General features: G+C 35.5%; 1 protein-coding gene across 1 annotated transcript in view; it reads right to left on the bottom strand.

Moving 5' to 3' along the window:
* Positions 1–3527: 3527 nt before the first annotated feature.
* The window catches only part of LOC108740605, a 38017-nt gene continuing 17167 nt past the window's right edge, over positions 3528–24377 (bottom strand). The window contains exons 3-9 of the mRNA XM_018474976.2: positions 23660–23800; positions 18637–18753; positions 16680–17607; positions 13357–13525; positions 12984–13136; positions 9807–10048; positions 3528–4068 (exon numbers count right to left, since the gene is read on the bottom strand). Of these exons, the coding sequence (XP_018330478.1) occupies positions 3747–4068; positions 9807–10048; positions 12984–13136; positions 13357–13525; positions 16680–17607; positions 18637–18753; positions 23660–23800 (2072 nt within the window). The 3' untranslated portion in view covers positions 3528–3746. The remainder of the gene's footprint in view (positions 4069–9806; positions 10049–12983; positions 13137–13356; positions 13526–16679; positions 17608–18636; positions 18754–23659; positions 23801–24377) is intronic.

Below are 24377 nucleotides of genomic sequence, written 5' to 3'. Positions count from 1 at the left end.
TTCCAATTATATTGAAAAAAAAATATTACACAGAAGGGAAAACTGCTGCAATGATTTTAAATATAAAGCAGAACATGATACTAATCACATTGATAAAATGTTTTAAATATAAATAAATATTTGTAATAAAAAGAGAACAGTATTTGATTACTTGAATAAGAGGAATAAATTTTAATGTATAAAATTGTTGATATAATTTGATATTGATGAAGTAATTTTGAAAAACAAATAAGTAAAAAGAAATGAAAATATTGAAATTCATTATAGATTTCTTAACAAACAGGCATTTTATTGGCGTTTTAAAAAATCCGCCATTACAATATTATTTTCACAGTTCGTACGCAGGTACAGTATAAGTATGTACTACACAATAGCCGTACCAATTTAGGGGAAAACCTAATTGTTTAATGTCATGATGTAGCTGTGTCACTTTATGATGGTACCCTTCTTGCTATCAAGGGGTTAGTACCATTGCTTACAAACGAAAAAAATAGTTGACCGTCTCGTCGATCTATATTTGTGTTGTTAAAACCGTCTTTACAGTGAGGTAAGTATGACTACCCATTTTGTCTTTTTTGGTAAAAAAAAACTTTGACTTGGAAAAATTAAATGAAAGTTCAAATTTTTATTTTATTCTTGAAGACTTTTTGCTCTAAGTTAGCCTTTGGGACAAGATGGGGTAATGGGTGTGGGATATAATGGGATATGGGGGCAAAATTGTGAAGTGGATTCATTTATGTTTGTGAATACGTAACACCATGTTATTATTCTTCAGGTAAAACCATGGTACATATAAATACAAGAAAAATACTAGAAGAGAAGAGTAGTCGGCAAAGGCTATAATAACAGCTTTATGTAAAGAGATGGGCTATGGAAAAGCTGCTTCTGTTTACGCAGTGCCTCATTTACTTTAGAGCGTTATGTTGAGAATGAAAGAAGACTATTGTAGTGAACGAATTTTACATAGTTGTATATTTTGATCTAAGTACTATAGAATAAATTAACAATAATGTACTCGAACAATAGTTTAACTATAATTAATACATAATTTAATAATATAATAATAGTATTAGCTTACCTTAATATTTAATTGAGGAATGTAGAAAATGATAGGGAACTAGCTTAGCCCAAGCCGCCTCACCACCCTTCTTCATGATCTTGGATTCGACTACCTTTATTGTAATTGATTCCGTCATTTAAACTATCTAATTGACCTACTAACGCAGTAAGTAAGTAGGTGTTAGTTTGCAGTTTTAAATAATTAATTTAAATAACAATTATGGATACTATGTAACACTATGAGGTTACAGTTGGTTTAAACTGTACTTACAACAGAAGAAGAAATGGTAGCATACCTGAAACATATGGAAGAATGTCATTTTGGACTGACAATTGTCCATGACAATGCTTGTGTGGAGCAGAAATGTTTTTGTGTTTATTGTGATAATAATTAGCTTCCTGTATCCTCCCCATTTTTATTACCCTATCACACCAGATGGTACGATAGTTGGTTTTTCATTTATTATAAAAGTTGATTTCCCGATGACCCAAATCGTAGTTACATTAATAACACATGTGCCATTAACAAATAAGAATAATAAAACGTAATACCCGAGATAAAAATGTTCAGTCTCTCAGAGTCTCTGAAAGCGAGACCCGAGTCTCCGTCTCTCATCGAGTCTCTCTGGTGTCGCTGAGAGAGACTGTCAAAAAAACTGTTTAGCGTCTCTGAACGAGAGACTCGAGTCGCTCATAGAAAGATCCTCATTTCGTATCCAGTCTCTGAACGAGAGACTCGAATCTCTCAATAAGTGGTGTCTCGATAGACATGGTTAAAATTTTCTAAGTTCAACATATTTCAGAGATCCCAGTCTTTCTACGAGAGACTCGAGTCTCTCAATTTTTCAGTTTTATTCATTCAGTCTCTCTGTGAGAGATTCGAATCTCTGAATTAACAATTTTATCGTTCGAGGCTCTCATACAGAGACTGTGATAGATCCATAAAAACACCTAGGCAATAACTGAGAGACTGTGAGAGACGCTCTCAGAGACGCTGAAAGACTCTGAAAGACTGAAAATTTTATATAGAGTAGCTAAATTACTAAATAGTCACCTCTATCATACCCCCCATTCCCCGCTCACAAAATGGCAAATGAGTTTATCTAAAGATAAAGATAAGACGAAAATCCTTAGTTGAAGCATAGCCTCATGCCATCATTAAGGATAAAAGCCACACGCAATTATCTAACATTCATTCCGAAAACTACACAGGTATCTATCTGTCTATGGGATTCATAGTAGTCTCCCAATTCAAGGTACTTACGAATAAGTAAATGACAAATTAAGTAGGTAAACAACAAATGGAACTTATTTTTCAATATCCTTTCAAGGGTTTATGAACGAGGTTGTTGATTTGCTAAGACAAAATCACTTAAAGCTTTTCAGTATTGAGGAAACAAACAATACAATAGCAAACAGTTTTTACCCTTACTTTGACAATCATTATAATCATAAGGTCGTCAGTCTTAATTAAGACTGGTTGGACACGTTATCCACTCTTTCCTATCCTGAGCTAATCTTCGCATTTCCCTAAAACTAGAACAACCCATATCCATCTGCGAACAGTAATATAATCTGGATCTATCTCTACCCCTCCTAACTTCCGTTTCTGCCTCTAATATGTCTCTGACTAGACCTTCATACCTGAAAAGGTGTCGTACTAACCTAACTCGCCTATTTCTCATTAACTTCCAAAGAGTCCTCTGTTCTCTTACTCTTTCTAATACCTCTTCATTTCTAACCTTCTCTATCCACGGTATCCTCATCATTCGCCTGTAACACCACATTTCGAACGCTTCTAACCTTTTCTTTTCCGCCGCACCCACTGTCCATGTTTCCCATCCGCACAGCGCCGTGCTCCAAACATACACCTTTAACAACCTTTTCCGAATTTCTAAATTAACCGTTTGCGAGCATAGCAGTGACTTCTTTTTATTGAAGGCGACTCGACCCTGGGCTATCTTCTGCTTTATATCCCTACTACTCCTTCCGTCCTGACTTATCTGACTTCCTAGATACCTGAAATCGGTCACTTTTTCTAATTTTTCGTGTCCTATCCTTATATTCTCCCTTTCCTTACGTTTTCTTCCCTTGCATGCCAGTATTTTTGTTTTACATTTATTTATTTTTGTTATGTTAGCGCGGAAAGCTCGTTTTGCATGCTATGAAATAGGGAAGAAATGACCTCTTTTCAGTCGTGTTTTAGTCGGGAGGAAATGAAATTAGTCTTTTGAGCGCATGCGCTGAAATTTATGGGCATGCACAGAAATCAGTTGTTCAATGACAATATCTTTCTAACCTTTAAACCATTTACTCTTATTTCGCCAACTATCATTTTAATAACGAGCTTTCCGCACAAACATGACAAAAAATAGTATACGTACCTCGGGAAGAAACAGGGTTATCTCAGACTGCATGTTTGGCAATTCACATGTGTTTTGTCAGTTTGACAATAAAATTCAAAAAGATATTATGCACATACCTCTCTTCTTTTTATTATAATTTTGCTTGTTTACAGTTTTTTTGGAAGCTAAAGTGCTGTAAAAGTACATTTTATATGTGTACTATATAATATCGTGTATATAAGACTACATTTGTGATTCCAATTAATTAAAACAAAGTTAAATACAGTAATAATGAAATAGTTTCACTCTCAATTTTTGATGTAAAAAGAAATAATAAGTACTTTACAATGACTTTCTGAGGTAATAGTATCGTTGATACGATTGGATTTGTTTAAGAAGTTTAGTCAAATGGATTATGGCATTTTGGTCTTTTACACCTGGAATTTTCGGGGGATAATAAGAAACAACAGTAGCCGTACTTCTCTGTTTTAATTTTCTAACTTGCTCTTTCAAGGCCAAAACTTCTTTATAAAGTGCCATCACTATCTGGATCTCTTCTTCTTTGTTATTAAGACCCTTTTCCATATTGTCCAGTTGTTCTCTAGCTTCTTCTATGTTCTCTACTTCGTTTTTATCTATCTTATCAGCAAAATCTTCGTATTCCCTTAACAAAGCAATGGGTTAGTTTTATTATATATTATTGTTTATTTAAAGACTGAAAATTATTAATATACTTTTGTATAAATAAAAATAATCTTTCCTATTTGTTACTTTAACATGTCATATATTACTGTCAGTAATGGGGAAGATTTCTCTTCAAGACTTAATTTTACTATGAATTCCGGTTGGGAATGATGTCAACTAACAGCCACACCACTCTATTCTTTTCCCACCAACGAAAATCTCTAACAATTAATTACTCTACATTTTGACTTCTTTCTCAGAAAACCATATCATGGATTTATTGATATCCTCATGTGAAGAACTATTTCCTAATCATAATCAATTAGGTTGCTCTCTATTTTTGTTTTTCTTTGGTTCAAAGTTACAGCCTCTAAGAAAAAAAAAAGAAAATTGCCTGCCCTATTATCTAAAGCAGTGAATAACGTTCAGTATGATACAAATATAAAAAAAAACAAGTGTAACTCAGTACACGTGAAAGAAGTTGGCGATCTCTATACCTTTATAACGAATAAGTAATGATTGGTGAAAGAAAGAGAGAGTACGAGAATTTTCAGGATTTATGTTTTCCAACATATTTTATCTTTAGTCCACCTAAGGAGTATTACTTTAATACGTTTTTGTGTAATTGAATAACAAAAAAATGGTCAAAAAACCGTAAACTATCAATAACTGCAAGGAATTAGAATTAATACATATAATACTCACTAATCGTTGTTAAATAAACATTTAGTGTAATACACTTACTGTAATATAACTGCACAGATATAATCAAAACATTATTTAGCACTATAGTATAGTGGATATACAGCATACTGTAATATATGAGATGCCGGTCACTATGAGCGGACTGTAATACCGATATGTGCATGCGCACCTTTCTATTTTTATATACTATCGCGTCGCGAGACAAAACGTTGCAAAACGTGTCGTTTCATGGCCTTGAGATTTTACTCCCATCGAATGAACTTGAATTTGTAGAAGTTCTGAAAAAAGCTGATACATTCTTTCTGACCATAAAAAGGTAATACCTAGTCATGAGTCTAACAGAGCTGCCTGCCATAAACATCAGTGAAAAGAAAACTTAACTTCAAAAATGTCGCTATAAATAAATTATATTTAAACAACAAAAAAATAAGATTCACTACAAGAAAAAGGAAGCTTTATTGTCGGGCTGCTTATATAGGTCAAATTGCCAGAACTCTAAATCGAAAATTAAATGAACATCTAAGATTAATTGTAAAAAAAATATATAGTAGATCTTCGTTAGACTTGGAGAGGGTCGATGAGTTAATAGTCTAAGGCTATTATATCTATTATGTGTATTTCGAAGTTTACCGAAAAGCGTTAGCCAAACCTAGGATAGACAAACCATTTCGCGAAGGGGCCACAATTGACCTTTGACTACGTACTATTAATAAAATACATATCTGCATTCGGGTTCTTCAACTTCACATTAAACTGTGAATTACAGGAAATACACCATATTGGTTTTTTATTAATATTCATGATGGATTCTCACCATCTAAATGTAGATATACTTATTCAATGCATTAGTGAAGGATTTCTACCAAGTAAATGTGGATTATATTCAATGCATTAGTAAACTAATTTATCTTTGAATTAATTTCACCTGTTACAAATAACCTCAAATTAGCGAGGAAAACGACGTTTCTGCAACCTATATCTACTTTTAAGTCTGTATCGCAGGTGTACTGATGTTACCTCCTGCGTAAAACCAGGAGCCCTGGTTCGATCTCCGGCGAGGAAGTAATAGCAGCAACAGTTTTTCCTCATTAATTTGATGTTATCTATTGGGACCCGTCAAATGGGAGGAGCCTAAAAACATGGCGCCGATTAGGGAAAATTTATCGTAGTTCCTATAGTGTACCGTGCAATTTCCAAGTTTTTAAATTACGATAAAATGATAAGTATTGACACAATATGTGATTGGGCTGACACAAAGCCTCGGAAAGGAAATTTCGTTGAAGGTGAGCGTGTTTTTAATGCCAATCACATTATAAAATTCGGAAATATCAAATCCGGAAGCTAGCCTTCAAATTCCGTCAAGTTTACTGCCTACTTTTTACAAACTTCGGATTTAAAAAGTGATTCACGTTATGTAGGGTAAGGTTGGGTAAATCGTACCATAATGTAAATCGTACCACCGTTACTTTTCATATTTAGGATGAATATTGTGCTATCTTGTGTTCAAACTTAAAACCTATTATTCAATACAAATTTATGTAGATTTCGTGTTTTTTGGAATGACGGTTGTATTTACGGATATGGTGGATAATGAAAAAGGCAGTTTACGGGTGTAATATTTCCTTGTCGTGTCTAAGGCTTTATTTAATACTAGGTAAGTATAACACGATGTATTTTAGTATGCACTGATTTAATAGCAATTTATTGTCATCCACACACTAAAAGAAGATTAAAATATGCTCTACAAATGTTTTGTTCTAACTAAGAAAACAAAACGTAGAAGTCCGATAAATCGTACCGACAAACGTTGTTAAATCGTACCGGTACGATTTACCAGCCTAATACTTGTATTTATGTGTTTTTATATGAAATTAGAATTGAAAACATTTATTCTAGGGCCCAATGGTCTGTTATTTAATATTAAACTCGTTAATATTGGTTGTCTTAAAAATATCGCATTTGATTTATCAGACTGTTGTTGTAGATAGGTATAATATAAACCTGTAGTGGCAAACAAAAGGAAGTACCATCATTTGCGTTCACTAAACAAAGTAGCCAACGAAAAAAACATGCACTACGGCCGGCTAACAGTATTTGACAAGGATTGGCACATCTTATAAAATTAGAAGTTTCTCTGTGTAGAAGCTTCTCTGTTTGGGATAACACCTACAGATGTTCGTCGCCTGACATTTCAAGTTGCTGAAAAGAACTATTCCACATACATTCAACAGAGAAACAGGACTAGGTCGGAAAATTGGTTTTACATTTTTATGAAATGGCATCCCTTTTTGTCTTTGAGACTACCAGAGAAAGTATCTATTGCTAGATCTATTCGGGATTCAATAAGCAAAGCGTCTCGACCAAAAACAATTCAAATAGAACTAAACAGTAAAGATTGGTATTGCCTAATATGCGAAAATACTGCTATTGAGGATATAGTGCAGTGCCAAAATTGCAAGCTGTGGGTCCATGAAAGCTGTACAGGTTCTGGAAAATCTTTAAAAAAATATGTTTATGTTAATTGCAAATAAACATTTAGTTTCTTCCATAAAACAAGTTTTAGGTACGATTTGGAGGCATAGAGGTACGATTTACCGAATAAGTTTGTCAAATCGTACTGCTCGAAGGGTTTAAGTTTTATTAAGTTTTATATATGTTGTAAGTATTATATTTAGGTTTTCTTTTGCCTATAAGCAAAAAAAACTTCTTTTTACTCAAAAATGCTTTTACTAACACTTAATGTAACAAATTAAAATTTAAATCCATGAATTACTTAAAAATGGTACGATTTAGCCTACCTTACCCTAATTGGTGAGGTGATTCTGGGTGATTTAAGTAATATCATATCAATGACTTGCACGTGCAAAGCCGATTTAAGAGAACGTTGCAAACACATTATTGCAACTTTGTTGTATTGCAGTAGGTAGGTTCTTAACCTCAAAATACTTAGGTATATCGTATCATTAGAATTGTGTTAAATCAATTACACAGGAATAAATAATTTCTCACTATATAATTTTAGTATGATTCTAGTTTTAAACATTAAGGTTATGGCTGATGGTAAATACTTGCTGAAATATAATCATGTGCATTAAAATGACGTGAACAAATTTTTATTCCGGAATTCACTTCTTTGATACCTACTGCTTTCATCCAAGCTTCTATTAGTTTACTTTTTTCTCTAATTTTCCGAATATATTTTTTACATATATAAAACGGTTAGTTTTTATTGGAAAGTAGTTAATGTAGGTGAAGAGTGAAGATCTATGTCTGAAGTGCTATTGCAGCTTTTCACTGAACATATTAACTTTTTATTTGATTTAACTTTAGAAGAAAACTTCGTCGACTCCATCATCAAAAAATTTTTTACTTTTTTAACGTGTTTTATTATTTTAATAAACAATTTTACAATTTGCGTGCACAGTTCCTATGTAAATTTTTCCTTCATTCGAGTTATAAATTTTGCCACCAGATGGTGTATGCCCATTTGACGGATCCCAATAGTGAGTGAAATTAATTAAAAAAAAGTTATTCACTGATGCATTTAATGTAATCCTATAAAAATTGAAAGTGTCTAGTAGATTATATTAGTGGAAGTACAGTAAAAACTCTTTATTCGCGGGGTATACGTTCCATAAATATGCTGCAAATACAGAAATACAGGATATGGAATGGTAAATAGTATGGAATCATAGGGTATACGTTCTAAGGTTCCGAAAGAAACCAATATGTATCAAAACAAATTCAATGTATTGATAAATTCGCAATTAAAATTAATCGTTATAGTCAGCTTTAGGCAAGTTTAAAAGATTTAGTGATTTTTCTTGTTTTGAATTTTTAAATTAGTCCACTCGGTTACATCTTTTATAAAAGCTGTCTCGGCACGTACCAACAGTACATAGTCAAAAAAAAAACTTTTGGGTGTTTCATTCCCACCAGCCAGTAATGCTGGTGGGCGGGCAGTCCCTCCGGGCTATGCCGGAAGGTAGGGCGGAAGGCCCTCTTCAGCCTGCTTTCAGGAATCGTGGAAATGGGTGGGTGGTAGTTCGGGTCAGAAAGATGAAACGGACGAAATGAAGACAGAAGAGAATGAAAGATTATATGTGGAATATTATTGCCTCAGCATTTGCCTAAGTGATACAAGGAAACCACAGAAAACTTAGACTAAGGCAGACGGACCCGGAATCGAACCGGCGTCGTCCCGAATGCTAAGCAGTGGTCTAAACATAGTCAAAGATGCCGATACATTAAGGGGATTCAGTAGTACACGCGTCGTAGAGTAAAAACATGCTTATCGGTTCTAGATATCGTGAGTTTAATGTTTGGAACAGAGGTTTGAAATTTTGTAGTAAGATAGATAAAGCATTGTTCTAAAGCCTGTCGAGGGCCATTTTTTAATTTCTATTGAAAATACGTGTCCTACAAGAAGTATCAACTTTAAGCACTTACTTACAAGCTATTAATGACCATACTATTGAAAACTAAAAAGGTGCCGAGTTAGTGTGAACCTTTGTCTGTTACCATACAAAAAATCAGATATATATCTCGCAACGTTAAATCACAATGTTTAGAATAGAAACCCATATATTCGGAAAAATTCACAGTAGGCACGAGCGGTCTATTGCGGTCAATCCCCTTAATAAATGACACCGAAACATTTTTTGTTTACCGATTGCATCCGCAAATAATGAAATTTTAGCCGCGAATACAGGAAGTGGGTTGCAATTTTTTCACCCGCGAGTAATGAAAACGCGAATAAGGAAACCGTGAATAAGAAACTTTTACTGTATATCAAATATAATTTTCATGTTTCCTCTGTACTTATAATAGCCAAAACTAATGGTATTATTAACAACAGTCGTCAATAAAATCTTCGTGAAAGATACATAGTGTTATTTGTTTAATGTATTTATGCAATTTGTTCCACCGACCGACAAATAACTGCAGTATTTCCACTATTCGTTCTAAATTTTAAGAATAATTCCGAACTCTGTTATGTGTACATTGACTCACCTGTTCATTATTTCAAACTCGTCGTGGAGGTTTTGAAGAACCGCTTTCAAACTTTTTTCCTTTCCTTGTAAACTTGATGGAACATTTGCATCGCTTGCATTTTGTTGTTGCTGCTGCTGCTGTTGAACATACTGACATTGCATAGAGGGCGCCACTGTGTAACCTTGTGCCGTCATTATTTGCCTCATTCTGGAGGAATCGTACGACCATGCAGGTTGTTGGGATGCAGGATAGTAATGTCTCTATTATAGTATACAAAATCGAAATTAAAAGATTACATATGAAAGCATACATTGCTATTGATAAGTCTTAGTGACTATCGACAGTTTAACAGCTACTAGAGGTCAATGACGCCTTCTCGAGATAGAGATTGTAGCTAATCTGTAAGTTAACTAAAAGAAAAGGTTAGAAGCGTTCGAAATGTGGTGTTACAAGCCATTAATGGAGATACCATGGATAGAGAATGTTAGAAATAAAGAGGTATTAGAAAGAGTAGGAGAACAGAGGACTATAGAAGCCAATAAGAAATAGCCGAGCTAGGTTGGTAGGACACCTTCTCAGGCATGAAGGCCTAGTCAAAGACATATAAGACAGAAATAGGAGTTAATAGGAGTAGAACTAGACCTAGATTAGGCTACTATAAATGGTTAAGGATGTGGGATGTTCTAGTTTTAGGAAAATGCGAAGATTAGCTCAGTGGAGGTGCGTGTTCAATCATTCTAAGGACTGACGACCTTATGATGATTATGAAGTTAAATTGTAAATTAAATTCAGGATTGAATGTAAATAGTAATTCAACTTTTGATATATTATGGATATTATCTATTATTTTCTAATGCCATCTGATCTCGTCTCTTTACTTCATGTATCATTTGATTGGATTGAGCAAACATATTACCGTCACGCATAATTTGATCAATATCTCATAGAATATTAACATTAAGATCTCAATCACTGCTTAAACGATTACTTACTGCTTCAGTTGGATCAATAATAAATAATTGACCAAAGCATGCAGAGCGATCTACTTGTGGATATTTGATAATAAACTTCTCATTGAACCTTGAAACAATAAGAGTTAGGACGTCGTGATCGAAGAATGTGTATTAAATTTTGTGTGAAAAACAAAATTAAGTGCGCGGTCGCATTCCGAATGTTGACTGTGACATGGTGAAACTACATGGAATCGAAGCAACGTTTATCATTGGTACAAAATGTTCCCGAGGGCCGAGAAGATGTGAACGACGAAGAACGTGCAGCACGCCGGAGTACGTCAACAGTACGAAGTACGAAGAAATTGATGAAGTGAAGAAAATAGTATTGGCCAATCGTCGAATCACCATTAGAGAAGTTGATGAGGACCTAAACATATCGATTGACTCCTGCCATTCGCTTTTTACCAATGATTTGGGAATGAGACGGGTCGCCGCGAAATTCGTACCAAAATTGATCAATTTCGACCAAAAACAGCATCGCATTAATATTGCTAAGGATCTGTTGGACCCAAATTTGCTCCAGAGGGTCATAACTAGTGATGAATCATGGCATCATGGTTATGACAAGGAAACCAAAGCTTAATCATCCCAATGGAAACTGCCCCACGAGCCGAGACCGAAAAGAGCACGAAAAGTTAGGTCGAATGTGAAGGATTTGCTTACAGTTTTCGTCAACTGCAGGGGCGTGCTGCATCATGAATTCTTGCTACAGGGTAAAACGGTCAATAAGGAATATTACCTGTAAGTAATGCGCAATTAGCGCGAAGCAATCCGCCCGGATTTGTGCAGAACAAGAACTGGCTTTTGCACCATGATAACGCCCCTGCTCGCACATCGTTGCTTGTGAACGAATTTTAGGTCAAAAACAACACACTAATAATGCCACAGCCTCCGTATTCCCCACATCTGCCCCCGTGTGACTTTTTCTTGTTCCCGAAACTGAAGAGGTGCATGAAAGGACAACGCTACGCTCCTACATACAAGGTTTGTCCGGGAAGTAATAGGACTGATTTCCTTCCGCCGCGACTGTACTTCGGAGCGTGCGCGCACCGTCTGGATTCGGTAGAGGGCATTCCTAGCTAACGAACGGCTTTTTCGCGTGACGTGTTTGTGTGAGTGGTGCAAGCCGAAAATGAGCGTTCGTTAGAGCAGAGGTATGCGATTAAATTCTGTGTGAAATTCGGTAAATTTGCGACAGAGACGTTTGATATGATCAAGCAGGCTTACCCAGATGTTTCTTTAGCAAGGAGTGGTGTGTTTCGGTGGCACCAGGACTTTTCAGAGGGCCGTGAAGAGGTCACCGATGAAGACCGTGCTGGAAGACCTTCGACTTCGACAAACACCGACAATGTGACTCGTGTGCGCGAAGTTTTAAACTCAGACAGTTGACTAAGTATTCGTTTAATTGCCCAGATATAAAACTTACAAAAATCTGCGGTTCATGACATTGTGACAGAGCATTTGAACATGCGCAAGGTGTGCGCGAAGATGGTCCCAAAAGTGCTCACTGACGACCAGAAATTGCGGCGAGTGGAAGTGTGCCAAAAAAATTTAAACATGTGTGAAAGTGACCCCCAATTTTTGAATAACGTAATCACAGGTGACGAGTCATGGATCTTTGAGTATGATCCCGAGACAAAGAGGCAATCTTCCGAGTGGCACACGCCGTCGTCTTCTCGCCCAAAAAAGGGAAGAATGAGCAAATCCAAAGTGAAAACGATGCTCATTGTCTTTTTTGTCATGAATGGCATCGTCCACCATGAATTTGTTCCTCCTGGACAAATCGTCAACGCCAAGTTTTACGTGGCTCCCCCACTCATACCGCCTTTCTTGTGGACAGCTACCTGACCAAGGCCGGCATCCCAACGCTTCCGCAGTCGCCCTACAGACCAGATGTGCCCCCCCGGACTTTCTTTGTTTGCTCGCCTGAAAAGGCCGATGAAAGGCAAGCATTTTGAGACTACAGAGGGGATCTAAGCAGCATGCACCGCGGCTCTTAAGGCTATTTCGGAGAATGCCTTCCGTGACGCCTTCAATGCTTGGAAATCGCGCTGGCAGCGCTGCAGAAGGAGCCTATTTTGAAAGTTTTTAAAGAATTGTAACGATTGGCTCAATATTTTTTTTTAAATCGACTCAGTCCTATTACTTTCCGGACGAACCCTGTAAGTGATAGAAAACTTACCTGATTTGATGAATCTATTGACTCGTAAGTTGCAGTACTATGGAACTTCTGTAAAGGTAAACTGCTGTTAAATTCTGCAGTTTTTTGGGGCAGACATGTGCATCGACTATTTCTACTTGAGTCTATAGTCCAACAAGTTTCAGGATAATGACTCTGAAAATAATAATCTAATTCACATCTTGACGTAATATCTTAAAAATAAAAACCAGCCGACATTAAATTTTCCTCAAAAATTGTTTAGGTTAATACTTTTAAAAAGATTGACTATATGCCCTGACATTGAATTTTATTTAAAATGGAGAAGATATTGTTTTAGCAGGGTGCGCCGTTTTTGGTCATTGTTAATAATAACATAATTAATAATTAGTAGTACCCCTTCGCTTGCTGCCATATACATAGCATTTCCAGTATTCCTTGCATCTCCCTGTCCCGCATCCATAAAGGTATCACCCATTATTTCATCAGGTAATTCTTTAGCCAATTCGCATAGCTTGTGATAGTTAATGGTGTCTTTCATCATGGGGCACTGAGCTTTTCCACAACTGATAAAACAAAACGTTGTAATCATAGTATTAGCTGAGATTATTTTTCTACCAAAATAACATAATTGTTTCATTAAATACTTGTTTATATTTGAGGTGATTGTTAATAGAGTAAAATATCAGGTTGTACAATGGGTAAAAGCACACGGTGCTTATGAATAGTGTGTTTTTTCATCAGACACCGAAGTATTACCTGGTGAACCCCCCACCTGAAATTTGGCAGAAAATAGAAATACTAGACCATCTCGAAAAGTTTTTATTAATTTTTGTACTTTCACTGCGTGGTTACAACATTTGGAAACGATCTTGGATCATATCTTCTGAATAGTGGTTCTTATGATTACTGGATTTGGCTAAGAGTGTAAAAACTCAAAAGCTTTTTTAATGACGCGAATTGTGAACGCGTTACTCTTAAAATAATTAAAGTTAAAGTATTGGTTTCCACAACGTTGGTATCTGAAAACATTACGTTAAGAAAGTGATAAAATACGTCAAACGAAGTAGTTGCTAATTAAACTGTTTTAGGTTGGTTACGATTTACATGCGTCCCATATTAACCATTGGAGGAGGTCAGTGTGTCACTGTAGAATAGTTGTTACAATTATGTGACATGATAGTCATGTATTCGAGGGTTTGACCTATATCGTCGCCGTAAATTCTTGATTTTATAGAAGACAACCCCCAAAATTGTACACGCGAATTAGCAGGGAAGTTTCCCCTCCTCCCCTTCATGCGACGATGTGGCAAATTTTAAAGGAACAGTTGTTGCATCCTTATCATTTGCAACAAGTGTAATCCTTGTTTTAAATTAATTCATTGTTAGTGGTTTCGAAAGAAAAGTCAAGCCACGCTTAATTTTTTTCCGTAAGGTGTTGTTTACAGACATGTTGCTCAGTGGTGTTGTGCTAATTTTTTTTTTACCGGAACGCGTATATATAATTATATAGACAGGGCCGATCCTGGGTAGGCGGCCGCTCTGTGCGGTCTCATGTCCCAAATTTGACGACGACGGGGGGGGGGGTTTCCCCCAATTTTCACCCGTTGCCAGAATCAGCCCTGTTTACGGTTCGGAAAAACAAGCCGGTTCGTTCCGGCTTTTGTTCCGGTTCGGGTTCGGTTCAAACCCTTCTTTATAATAATACATATAAAAATTCGTCAAAAATTAGAAAAAAAATCAGCAATTCTTTTTAATTTTTTTTTTTCAATACGTCAGCCAATTCTCGTTATCAGAAATCATCTTTAGTTCCGGAACGCGTTCCTGTCCAAAAAGGAGGAAGTACCGGAACGACGTTCCGGAGCGTTCCGGCTCGACAACACCACTGATGTTGCTTCACATGGCACGGAATTTTGAATTTTCACAATAGTTACCATTGGTGTGACGCAAATCCGCATGTCGTACATCCTTCGCGATTTTAACACTGTTTTTCGAGATAGACTACTGAATGTACTTGAGGATGTACCGTTGCAACTGTGTGGGTGTTATGTTATTTAAGATGATGACGCAAGAGAAGTGCTTGTGTTTCCTGATAAGCAGTTTCGTGGATGGTGGATTGGATTCTTTGTATGGGAAGGCATGCAACAGCGAGTGTACCAAACCCCAGTGCGCAACTGTAATGCTCTAAACGATCGTGCAATGATCGCTGCAAATGAAATACGCCAAATAAATGTAGGACTTTTTTTGAGTTACTCAGAAATAATATTGATAAACGTCTGTAAATCTATCTTCTTGCACGGGGTTCTAATTTCAAACAATTTTTGTAGTGCACGCATGCGTGTAGGTATATATAGTGGTATTGTTCCTGGAATCAATATGTAAACGATATGTTCACTGACAAACAAAAATCACCATTTAATTAATTTTTTCTAGTGGCATAATAGTGCTATTGGAGAATCACCCACAAGAGGGATAACGCGCCTAGTAATATTTCAGTGGTGGTGTGGAAATTTGTCTTAATAAAATTACGATTATCCTAATGATATTCATACTTCGAATATAGTTATTGCAATGATTGTGCCATTAATATAAGAACAAAGGCTTTCACGGCCGGAATCCATAGTAGAATGAAGATTCGGGCTATAGAGCCGTGGTCTAAGTGAACTATTCTGTCCAGACGTTTCGTCAACTGCTGGGTCCCCAGTAGGGTTGCCACATTTTACAGGCTTTACATAAAGTATTTCTCGACTAAATGGTTCAAAAAAAAGTACTCAGCATAAAAATAAAGTATTTTATTTTGTTTTTAAAAACGTATTTTTTGTTACACCTAGCAGCCAGTAACAAATTGCTGTCGCTCTTAAATACATTAATAGCCTCTAAACATGGCAAACAAAGATTTAAGTAAACTAAAAGTTCATTTTTAATTAGTTTTAATGAAGCTTTATTCATGTCGTCCCGCCACTTTGCGTTCATAACAGAGAATACTCTTTATGTAAATGCTGAAATGGCCGGAACGGACAGCAAAAGTGACACTACCTTGAACAGATTGGGGAAATCAGGTTGTTCCGTAAATATGGCTTGCTATTTTTTCTGTGCAATATTATTGATGTAAAAATACCCTGAATTTCGAACAACCGCTTACAAAATTACGATGTTTACTTAAGGCCTTAAATAAAGTATTTTTGCGTACTTTATGTGTCTTGCAAAGTATAACGTAGGCACAGTCGAAATAGAGTACAATACTTTATAATAAAGTACGGGTGGCAACCCTAGTCCCCAGTCGCTGTCGAGACTTCGAGATATAATCTACGTTCACGTTGTCAACACAGCACTACCACTGAGGATGTCAGCCGCACTAGCTGACGAAACGTCTGGACAGAATAGTTCACTTAGACCACGGCCCTATAGCCCGAATCTTCACTCTACTATTGCACCATTAAATTGGTCAGTATGGTATAAATCTTTCTTGTTGTTCTCTATAGATACTTCTTTCGTTGAAGAAATTATTAATACGTCAAAATTAACTGATTCTGGCATTAAGTATGTAAGTAATCATTTAAATTAATTAAAAGTGAATTAATTCTTCTACTTTGAAAAGAATTAATATTGTGTACTTACTGCATCCTATTTAGAATTTTATCAACTTCTAGAATATACTACTAGTGTTGCTTTATGGCATGTGATAGGTGATAGAAATATATTTCACATTATTACACTTACCCTATTCGTGAACTTAAGGTTGTCATTAGTGTGGATAATGGGCTGTTATTTAATTTTCCAGCAGCTAATCCAATATTGTGCGCCAGGGTCGGCGATATTCCTGACAGCGGCTGTCTCGTTTTCATGATGCTCATTACTTGTTGAATATTGAGACCAATATTGTGACTAGGACTGGTCGATTTGGCTGGACAAAAAGGTATAGATCGCACGTCAAAGCTGCGCCAGTAGTTTTTATCCACTTGCTTCATCTTTGACGCAATGGTAGGCAATTCATATCTCTTCACGATACAAGATTCGTTACTGTGAACTCTGGGAGTAGCTGGTTCCACGTAATTGTTCCCGTCGTCTTTACAATCTTCCTGACCATCGTTATTGTAAGATTGAGTCTGATTGACTTCGATATCTAATGGTGGAACTGTTTGACAGGTTCTGGTCTGCTTTATGCAGGTGGTGCTACCTTCGGAATCGCTCTCTTTCACCGCGCTGTTGTGAAACAATTCTACCAAATTTTGACTTTTAGAAGAACTGTTCAATATCTGCGTTTTAGAACTCATTGTTGTCTTCGATCGAATAATACGTCGTGTAGGTCTTGTAGATTTCCTAGAATCGACAGTTTTAGCCTGCGTTGGAGGAGGTTTGCTTCGAGTTTTGGTTTGTGACGTTCCTGATTTTGTAATATTCTTTTTATTGTCGTTATTCATAACCGTTGACCCCAGTACTTGGATATTGCTCGAGATAACGCTGGTACTGGATTCTTTTGGTTTTATCAATTTGTTTTTGTACACCTTCTTGAATTTTTTAGATTTTATGCTTACAACAGAAGGCCTTTTCTTGTGAATGTCATGAATCCTTTCAATTGACGTGTCTTCTGATGCGTCACTTCTGGTGCCTCTTTTTACAGATTTCTGAGTTCCATGAGTTGCGCTATCTATAGTGAAATGAATATACTATAGCGATTTATAAAATAAACAGCAGCCCACAGTTGAGAAGGTAATCTTACGTTATTCAATACCGAGTGAAGAGAAAAAAAAGGACAGACAAACACACGAGTGATCCCATAAGGGTTCCGTTTTTCATTCGGACGTACGGAACCCTAACCAACGTAATATTGTAGTTGAAAAAAAATGTCTTCTCACACATTCAAACTGCAAACAAAAATTTGTACGAGCAATATTGTTTCATTGAGAAATTTGCCACGTTAAATAATTTTATTTATTTTATATACAACAAATTCTTTCATTTGATATGTGACACGGTACAGTTTACAAAACCTTTTTTTTTATTTCCTATTGGCCCTCAAAAATGAACCCATGTTCAAAATTAATTTATTTACGTTATGCGATCGTCCTTGGGTCATTGAAATTCATATTTATTGAGAAATATTTAATAGAAAAAGACAACAAAGAATGATTAGGAATGGAGTAGGAAAAATGAAAAGAAGGAAAGAAAAGAAATACAAAACAGATTGCAAAATAGAAATTGAACAGTTTAACAAAAGAGTAGACGTTGAGGTGGAAGCAGAGGAAGCATGGAAAGTGAAGAAAAATCTATATAGGGTAAAAATAACAATAATTTGAAGAGGAAATGAAGGTATTAAGAAAGAGTAATTTTTTGAAAACATTAGATGTTAGAAAATTAAAAGGGTTAAGGGTAATGAGACAGCCATGTCGTTGCTCTTTTTACAGACAATATAAAAGCAATTACATGGAACATAGCTGGGCTTGAAAACAAGAAAAAAGATTCTTGGGAAACATAACCGCTATGAGATAATATAATAAGTTAAATGAAACGTGGTTTACAAGGACTTTAAAAGAAGGTTTCTCATCGTTACTGTTTAATGTATTTGTCAAGTAAACAACAAATTCTCATATTCGGTTTTTTAAATTATGCAAAAATTTGAATACTTTTACGCCAGTACTTGAAAAGTGCGCGTGCACAAGAAATGATTGCAACTTACTTTGAATATTAGCTTCAACAGATGCATCTCTGCGATATACGAGTGGTACTGGCTCGGGTTCCACCTCATGAATATGTGAATGAAGCTCTGAGAGACGATTTACTGAATCCGTTATACCTGAATCAATACAATGGATACTTTAACCAATAACCAATACTAATTCGTCAATAGTTTAAGAAAAGTATGGACCCGTGCATCCCAATTTTCGAAAATTCGCAACAAAGTTTTGGACATTACCGAATTGGACAACAGTCAGCAGCATAATGTCTTACTGCCCTCTACGAAATCTTAGAATGCAGCGTACATATAGTAACGAAAACATCTACAACTAGTATAGCAATAATATCAAAACGTTGAGATACTTTTATTATTCTTGAGAAAATTGTTAGAGTTAGCCTCTACTATATGAAAGTTGAGCATATTGATATTTGGTAAAAAACACACTTTTTTTGAAAACATTCACTTAATTTTTATTAAATTCTTAACAAGTTTCGTCCTACAAGGTCATCTTCAGAAGAAGGATCAATTAATAAATAAGTGTGTTTTTTACCAAATATCATTACTTTTATTGCATTTGTATATGTTACCGAAAATGTATGAAATCCATCATTGTATACAGTTCCCAGGAAATATATATAATTTCTAAAATCGCCTGGAAATGAGTGAAATAAACTATATTAGACACATTTCCTAGGAAATCTACACATTTCCTAAATAGCAATCGGAAATGTATTACAGATAATACTAAATAGGCAATAATACAGCAGGCTGTTTGGAGATGTACCTACATCCATTGGTGACATCATTGTTTGGTTAGGGAGGTTCATGACAGACTGGAGTTTCTTAATGCCCCTGCCCCGATATGTCAGATGTTAAATGTGACGAGGTTATCTTTGTGGAGATAAAATGATGCATACTCCTCGAAGACATTATTCCAACACATCAGTCTGCCTCCGGCGGGCAGGGACGTTAAAGAACCTCCAGTCTGTCATAAATCTACCTAATAATAATACAATAATGTCACTAATGCATAAACATCTCCAAACCTAACCTAACCAAACAATAATGTCACCAATGCATATACATCAGGCGATCGTACTAGAACCGTGTAAACACAGATAACTCTGATTCTCAGTTTACTAACGTGTTTTATTAATTTTATTCACAGAAACATTAGTTTTATGTATTTATTAGTACAATATCGGAATTTCATACAATTCCTAGGAAATGTATACATTTCTCAGGATATGTGTGTATTAAAAAATCTTTGAAACAACATTTCCTAAATAGCCTCGGAATGGTGTACATTTCCTACATTTACGGTAACATATAAATTATCTAAAAGCCTTTGATGGACTCCCGTAAATGCAATATACACGAGTCTCCGTGTTAAAGAATCATACGAAAGTAATCCTGTTGTAGGCAGGGATTTCGTAACACAAATGTGATCAAAAATTTAAGATTTAAATTTCTCTACACAGGTCACTTTACAGAAATTAGTAAGTGGTTTTTATCCGTGATTTGTATGTATTTATTATTATAAACGGGGGTGTCTTTTTTAATAAAAATTATAACTCAAGTAAATGAAATAAATAAATAAAGTTGAAACAATGTGACAAATATAACAGGTTTATAAACACATTAAAATATAATTATGAAAAAGGATCTCCGGATAAGGATTAATCTGGTGATGATTTCGACTCGTCAGAAAATAAATTAAATTCTGTCTACAATTTTTTGAAATTAAAAGCTTGCCCATAGGGGCTTTCCGATATTTTGTTTTTTTTTTCAGTTGATACTCAAAAGATAAAGGGAAGGAAAGTGTGCTAAACAAACTAAAGACAAAATATTCTAACCTTAACCTAATGCGATAAAAAGTTTGTTTATTGAAAATTGATGTGTGTCTCAGTTTTCGTTTAATTCTCGTTCATTATTTAATGACGCTTTATAAGATATCCTTTTGATATCCTTTCTCGTAAACAATTATTTTCTATACATTATTTTAATTACGTAACAAATACATAAGAATCTACGAGGGTGGATTGATAAGTTTCCGGCCTAACCAAGAGATGACGCCACTAGGCCTACCTTGAGGTGACATTCTATAGTACCATCCTTGGATAGCTTGTAGCTATAGTTTCAGCCCGATCTCCTNTTACTTTAAGAGTTCAGCAAGGAGAGTCAGTCACCGAAACATTGGCAATAAAAGTAATGTTCTTCGCCACTAGGTGACAGTAGGCAAGTTAAAATAAGTCTATATGTCTAAATTCGCGTTTTTTTAAAGTTTAAAACATTGTAAAGGTGTTTTAAACAATGAACGGCCTATTGCTATAATAATTTATGATTTTCTTCTGCAGTCTCACATTTCATATGTATTCATGCTTAATAATTCTAGGGATGACATTATTCACTTGAGTGACACAAAAGAGTATTATTAATTCACAGTTACTTTAAGAGTTCAGCAAGGAGAGTCAGTCACCGAAACATTGGCAATAAAAGTAATGTTCTTCGCCACTAGGTGACAGTAGGCAAGTTAAAATAAGTCTATATGTCTAAATTCGCGTTTTTTTAAAGTTTAAAACATTGTAAAGGTGTTTTAAACAATGAACGGCCTATTGCTATAATAATTTATGATTTTCTTCTGCAGTCTCACATTTCATATGTATTCATGCTTAATAATTCTAGGGATGACATTATTCACTTGAGTGACACAAAAGAGTATTATTAATTCACAGTTACTTTAAGAGTTCAGCAAGGAGAGTCAGTCACCGAAACATTGGCAATAAAAGTAATGTTCTTCGCCACTAGGTGACAGTAGGCAAGTTAAAATAAGTCTATATGTCTAAATTCGCGTTTTTTTAAAGTTTAAAACATTGTAAAGGTGTTTTAAACAATGAACGGCCTATTGCTATAATAATTTATGATTTTCTTCTGCAGTCTCACATTTCATATGTATTCATGCTTAATAATTCTAGGGATGACATTATTCACTTGAGTGACACAAAAGAGTATTATTAATTCACAGTTACTTTAAGAGTTCAGCAAGGAGAGTCAGTCACCGAAACATTGGCAATAAAAGTAATGTTCTTCGCCACTAGGTGACAGTAGGCAAGTTAAAATAAGTCTATATGTCTAAATTCGCGTTTTTTTAAAGTTTAAAACATTGTAAAGGTGTTTTAAACAATGAACGGCCTATTGCTATAATAATTTATGATTTTCTTCTGCAGTCTCACATTTCATATGTATTCATGCTTAATAATTCTAGGGATGACATTATTCACTTGAGTGACACAAAAGAGTATTATTAATTCACAGTTACTTTAAGAGTTCAGCAAGGAGAGTCAGTCACCGAAACATTGGCAATAAAAGTAATGTTCTTCTCCACTAGGTGACAGTAGGCAAGTTAAAATAAGTCTATATGTCTAAATTCGCGTTTTTTTAAAGTTTAAAACATTGTAAAGGTGTTTTAAACAATGAACGGCCTATTGTTATAATGATTTATGATTTTCTTCTCAATTATTTCACATTTGACACGCATTCATGCTTAATAATTCTGGGGATGACCTTTTTCACTTGAGTAACTTTAGCTTCGAGAGCCCAGTCGCTTTCATCTTGTTCGTTCCGCAATGTTAATTGCGTAGGTACTGCGTAATGTGTATGGATAGCACTAAATCTAGTATCCTTATACGTACCTTTGCATGTATGTATGTACATAAGATAATTTTTATCTCGACTGATAACGAGCGATCTGGAAATGCCTTTGTAAATGGGCTATTGCCACATATGGTCAAATGTAGCCGGGTAACGTTAATTACCTCTCCATGTCGATCGACAAATTGCTATCCAATTCGCTTCGATTATAATAATAAGTTTTCGATTCGTAACGGAATTCGGTACACCGTGTATGTGTGTGCATGCGTTCGAGTGCCACGTATGCGAGTGCGTGTTCTTTATTAAACTTACCACTCGCGTGGTCATCTAACAGTTAAGCGAACGGAAGTCACGCGTCTGGCCGCGCAATTCGTAGGGGTCACTACCACGCGCACACCTTTACTTCAAAATAAATTATCTTCGAGACTGTTATATGCCATACCAGCGGCGTTGTCAAATTTGGCAATTAAACTTTTACGCGTATAACATGTATGCATGAACAATGTTCAAAATGAGCTTTGGTATGCCTCTCTGATGAAGTGAATCAATGCTTTGAAATTTATATTCTTTTTATGGAACAAAACCTCGGACCAAGTGTTCTTTGTGTCTATATCTGGATAACACATTGAATTGAAATTGAAATGCAGAGACAAACTAATAAAATAATTCGAAATGGTCTGTATTCTGTCGAAACTGCCAGACGCGGATCGCGGTTTCGATCTTTTTGGATCTCATCAGCGCGGCGTCACAGACAGGTCCGACAGAACACAGACCAACTTTTACCTGCTGTCTTAACAGTGCGTTTTAGAAAATAGCACAAATGGTGCGGTAAACGCCATCTGTAGTACGATGCTACATTTTAGGATTACGTATTATTTCTTTTTTGATATTTTTTACTTCTTTCAAATACCTTGTACTATTTTGTTCACTAAAAGGACGAAGGACCAATTTATACATTGGAAGAAGTTTTCGAGTTTTCATATCTCACAACTATTTTCGCTAAAAGTTATGACAAGCTCGCAAATATGAGAAAATTTCAGCATTTTAGACAATTATTGTGTCGGTAAGAGAAATTCGATATCGATTTTTTGCAAGTTGCAAAAATTAAATTATTACAGGTTTTAGCCTTTTACGGTTGGTATTAGACGAAATCTTCAATGCGTTCTTTATCATGGTCAGTTGGTGAACTTTTGGAAATTTTGGTTTCTATCAGTAAGTAAGCAGTGCTAACAAAGACTTGATTAACATGAAGTATGAACGGTTATAACAAAATAGAAAATGAATTAAAATCTGATGTATACCAATGAATCTAAATTGCAAAAAAGAAAACGTTATTAAAGTATATCAATAATATAAAGCAAAAAGTTCGTACTTTTTTCTGCTTCATCAAAGCTTTGCGACTGTGGAACTTTGTTTCTGAAGTCTCCCTGTTGGTAAATTCTTTTCATAAAGTCCAACTGATTCTTCAATTTGTTGCATTTGTCTTCGGCTTGTACAAGTTGTTCCTCAATTTCTGAAAAAAATTGACAATAATCAACGACAGTTATGGAAAATACTACAAATGGTGCGATAAACGCCATCTGTAGTACGATGCTACATTTCAGGATTACGTATGCTCCAACAAGGTCCATTTAAATGTATGTATATTTACTTGCTGAAACGTATCCCGGCGTAGCTAACCTCAACGTGATAGGCACGTTACCATAATCGAATAAAATAATTCGAAGCGGTCTGTATTCTGTCGATACTGCCAGACGCGGATCACGATTTCGATCTTTTTGGATCTCATCAGCGCGTCGCAGACAGAACACTGACCAACTTTTACCTGCTGTGTTAACAGTGCGTTTTAGAAAATACCACAAATGGCGCGGTAAACGCCATCTGTAGTACGTGCTACATTTTAGAATTACGTATGCTCCAACAAGGTCCATTTAAATATATGAATATCGACTTACTGAAACGAATCCCGGCGTAGCTAACCTCAACGTGATAGGCACGTTACCATAATCGAATAAAATAATTCGAAGTGGTCTGTATTCTGTCGAAACTGCCAGACGCGGATCGCGATTTCGATCTTTTTGGATCTCATC

The sequence above is a fragment of the Agrilus planipennis genome, unplaced genomic scaffold, assembly GCF_000699045.2.
Source record: "Agrilus planipennis isolate EAB-ADULT unplaced genomic scaffold, Apla_2.0 scaffold70, whole genome shotgun sequence".
Lineage (NCBI taxonomy): Eukaryota > Metazoa > Arthropoda > Insecta > Coleoptera > Buprestidae > Agrilus > Agrilus planipennis.
This window is presented reverse-complemented; position numbering and strand designations above follow the sequence as displayed.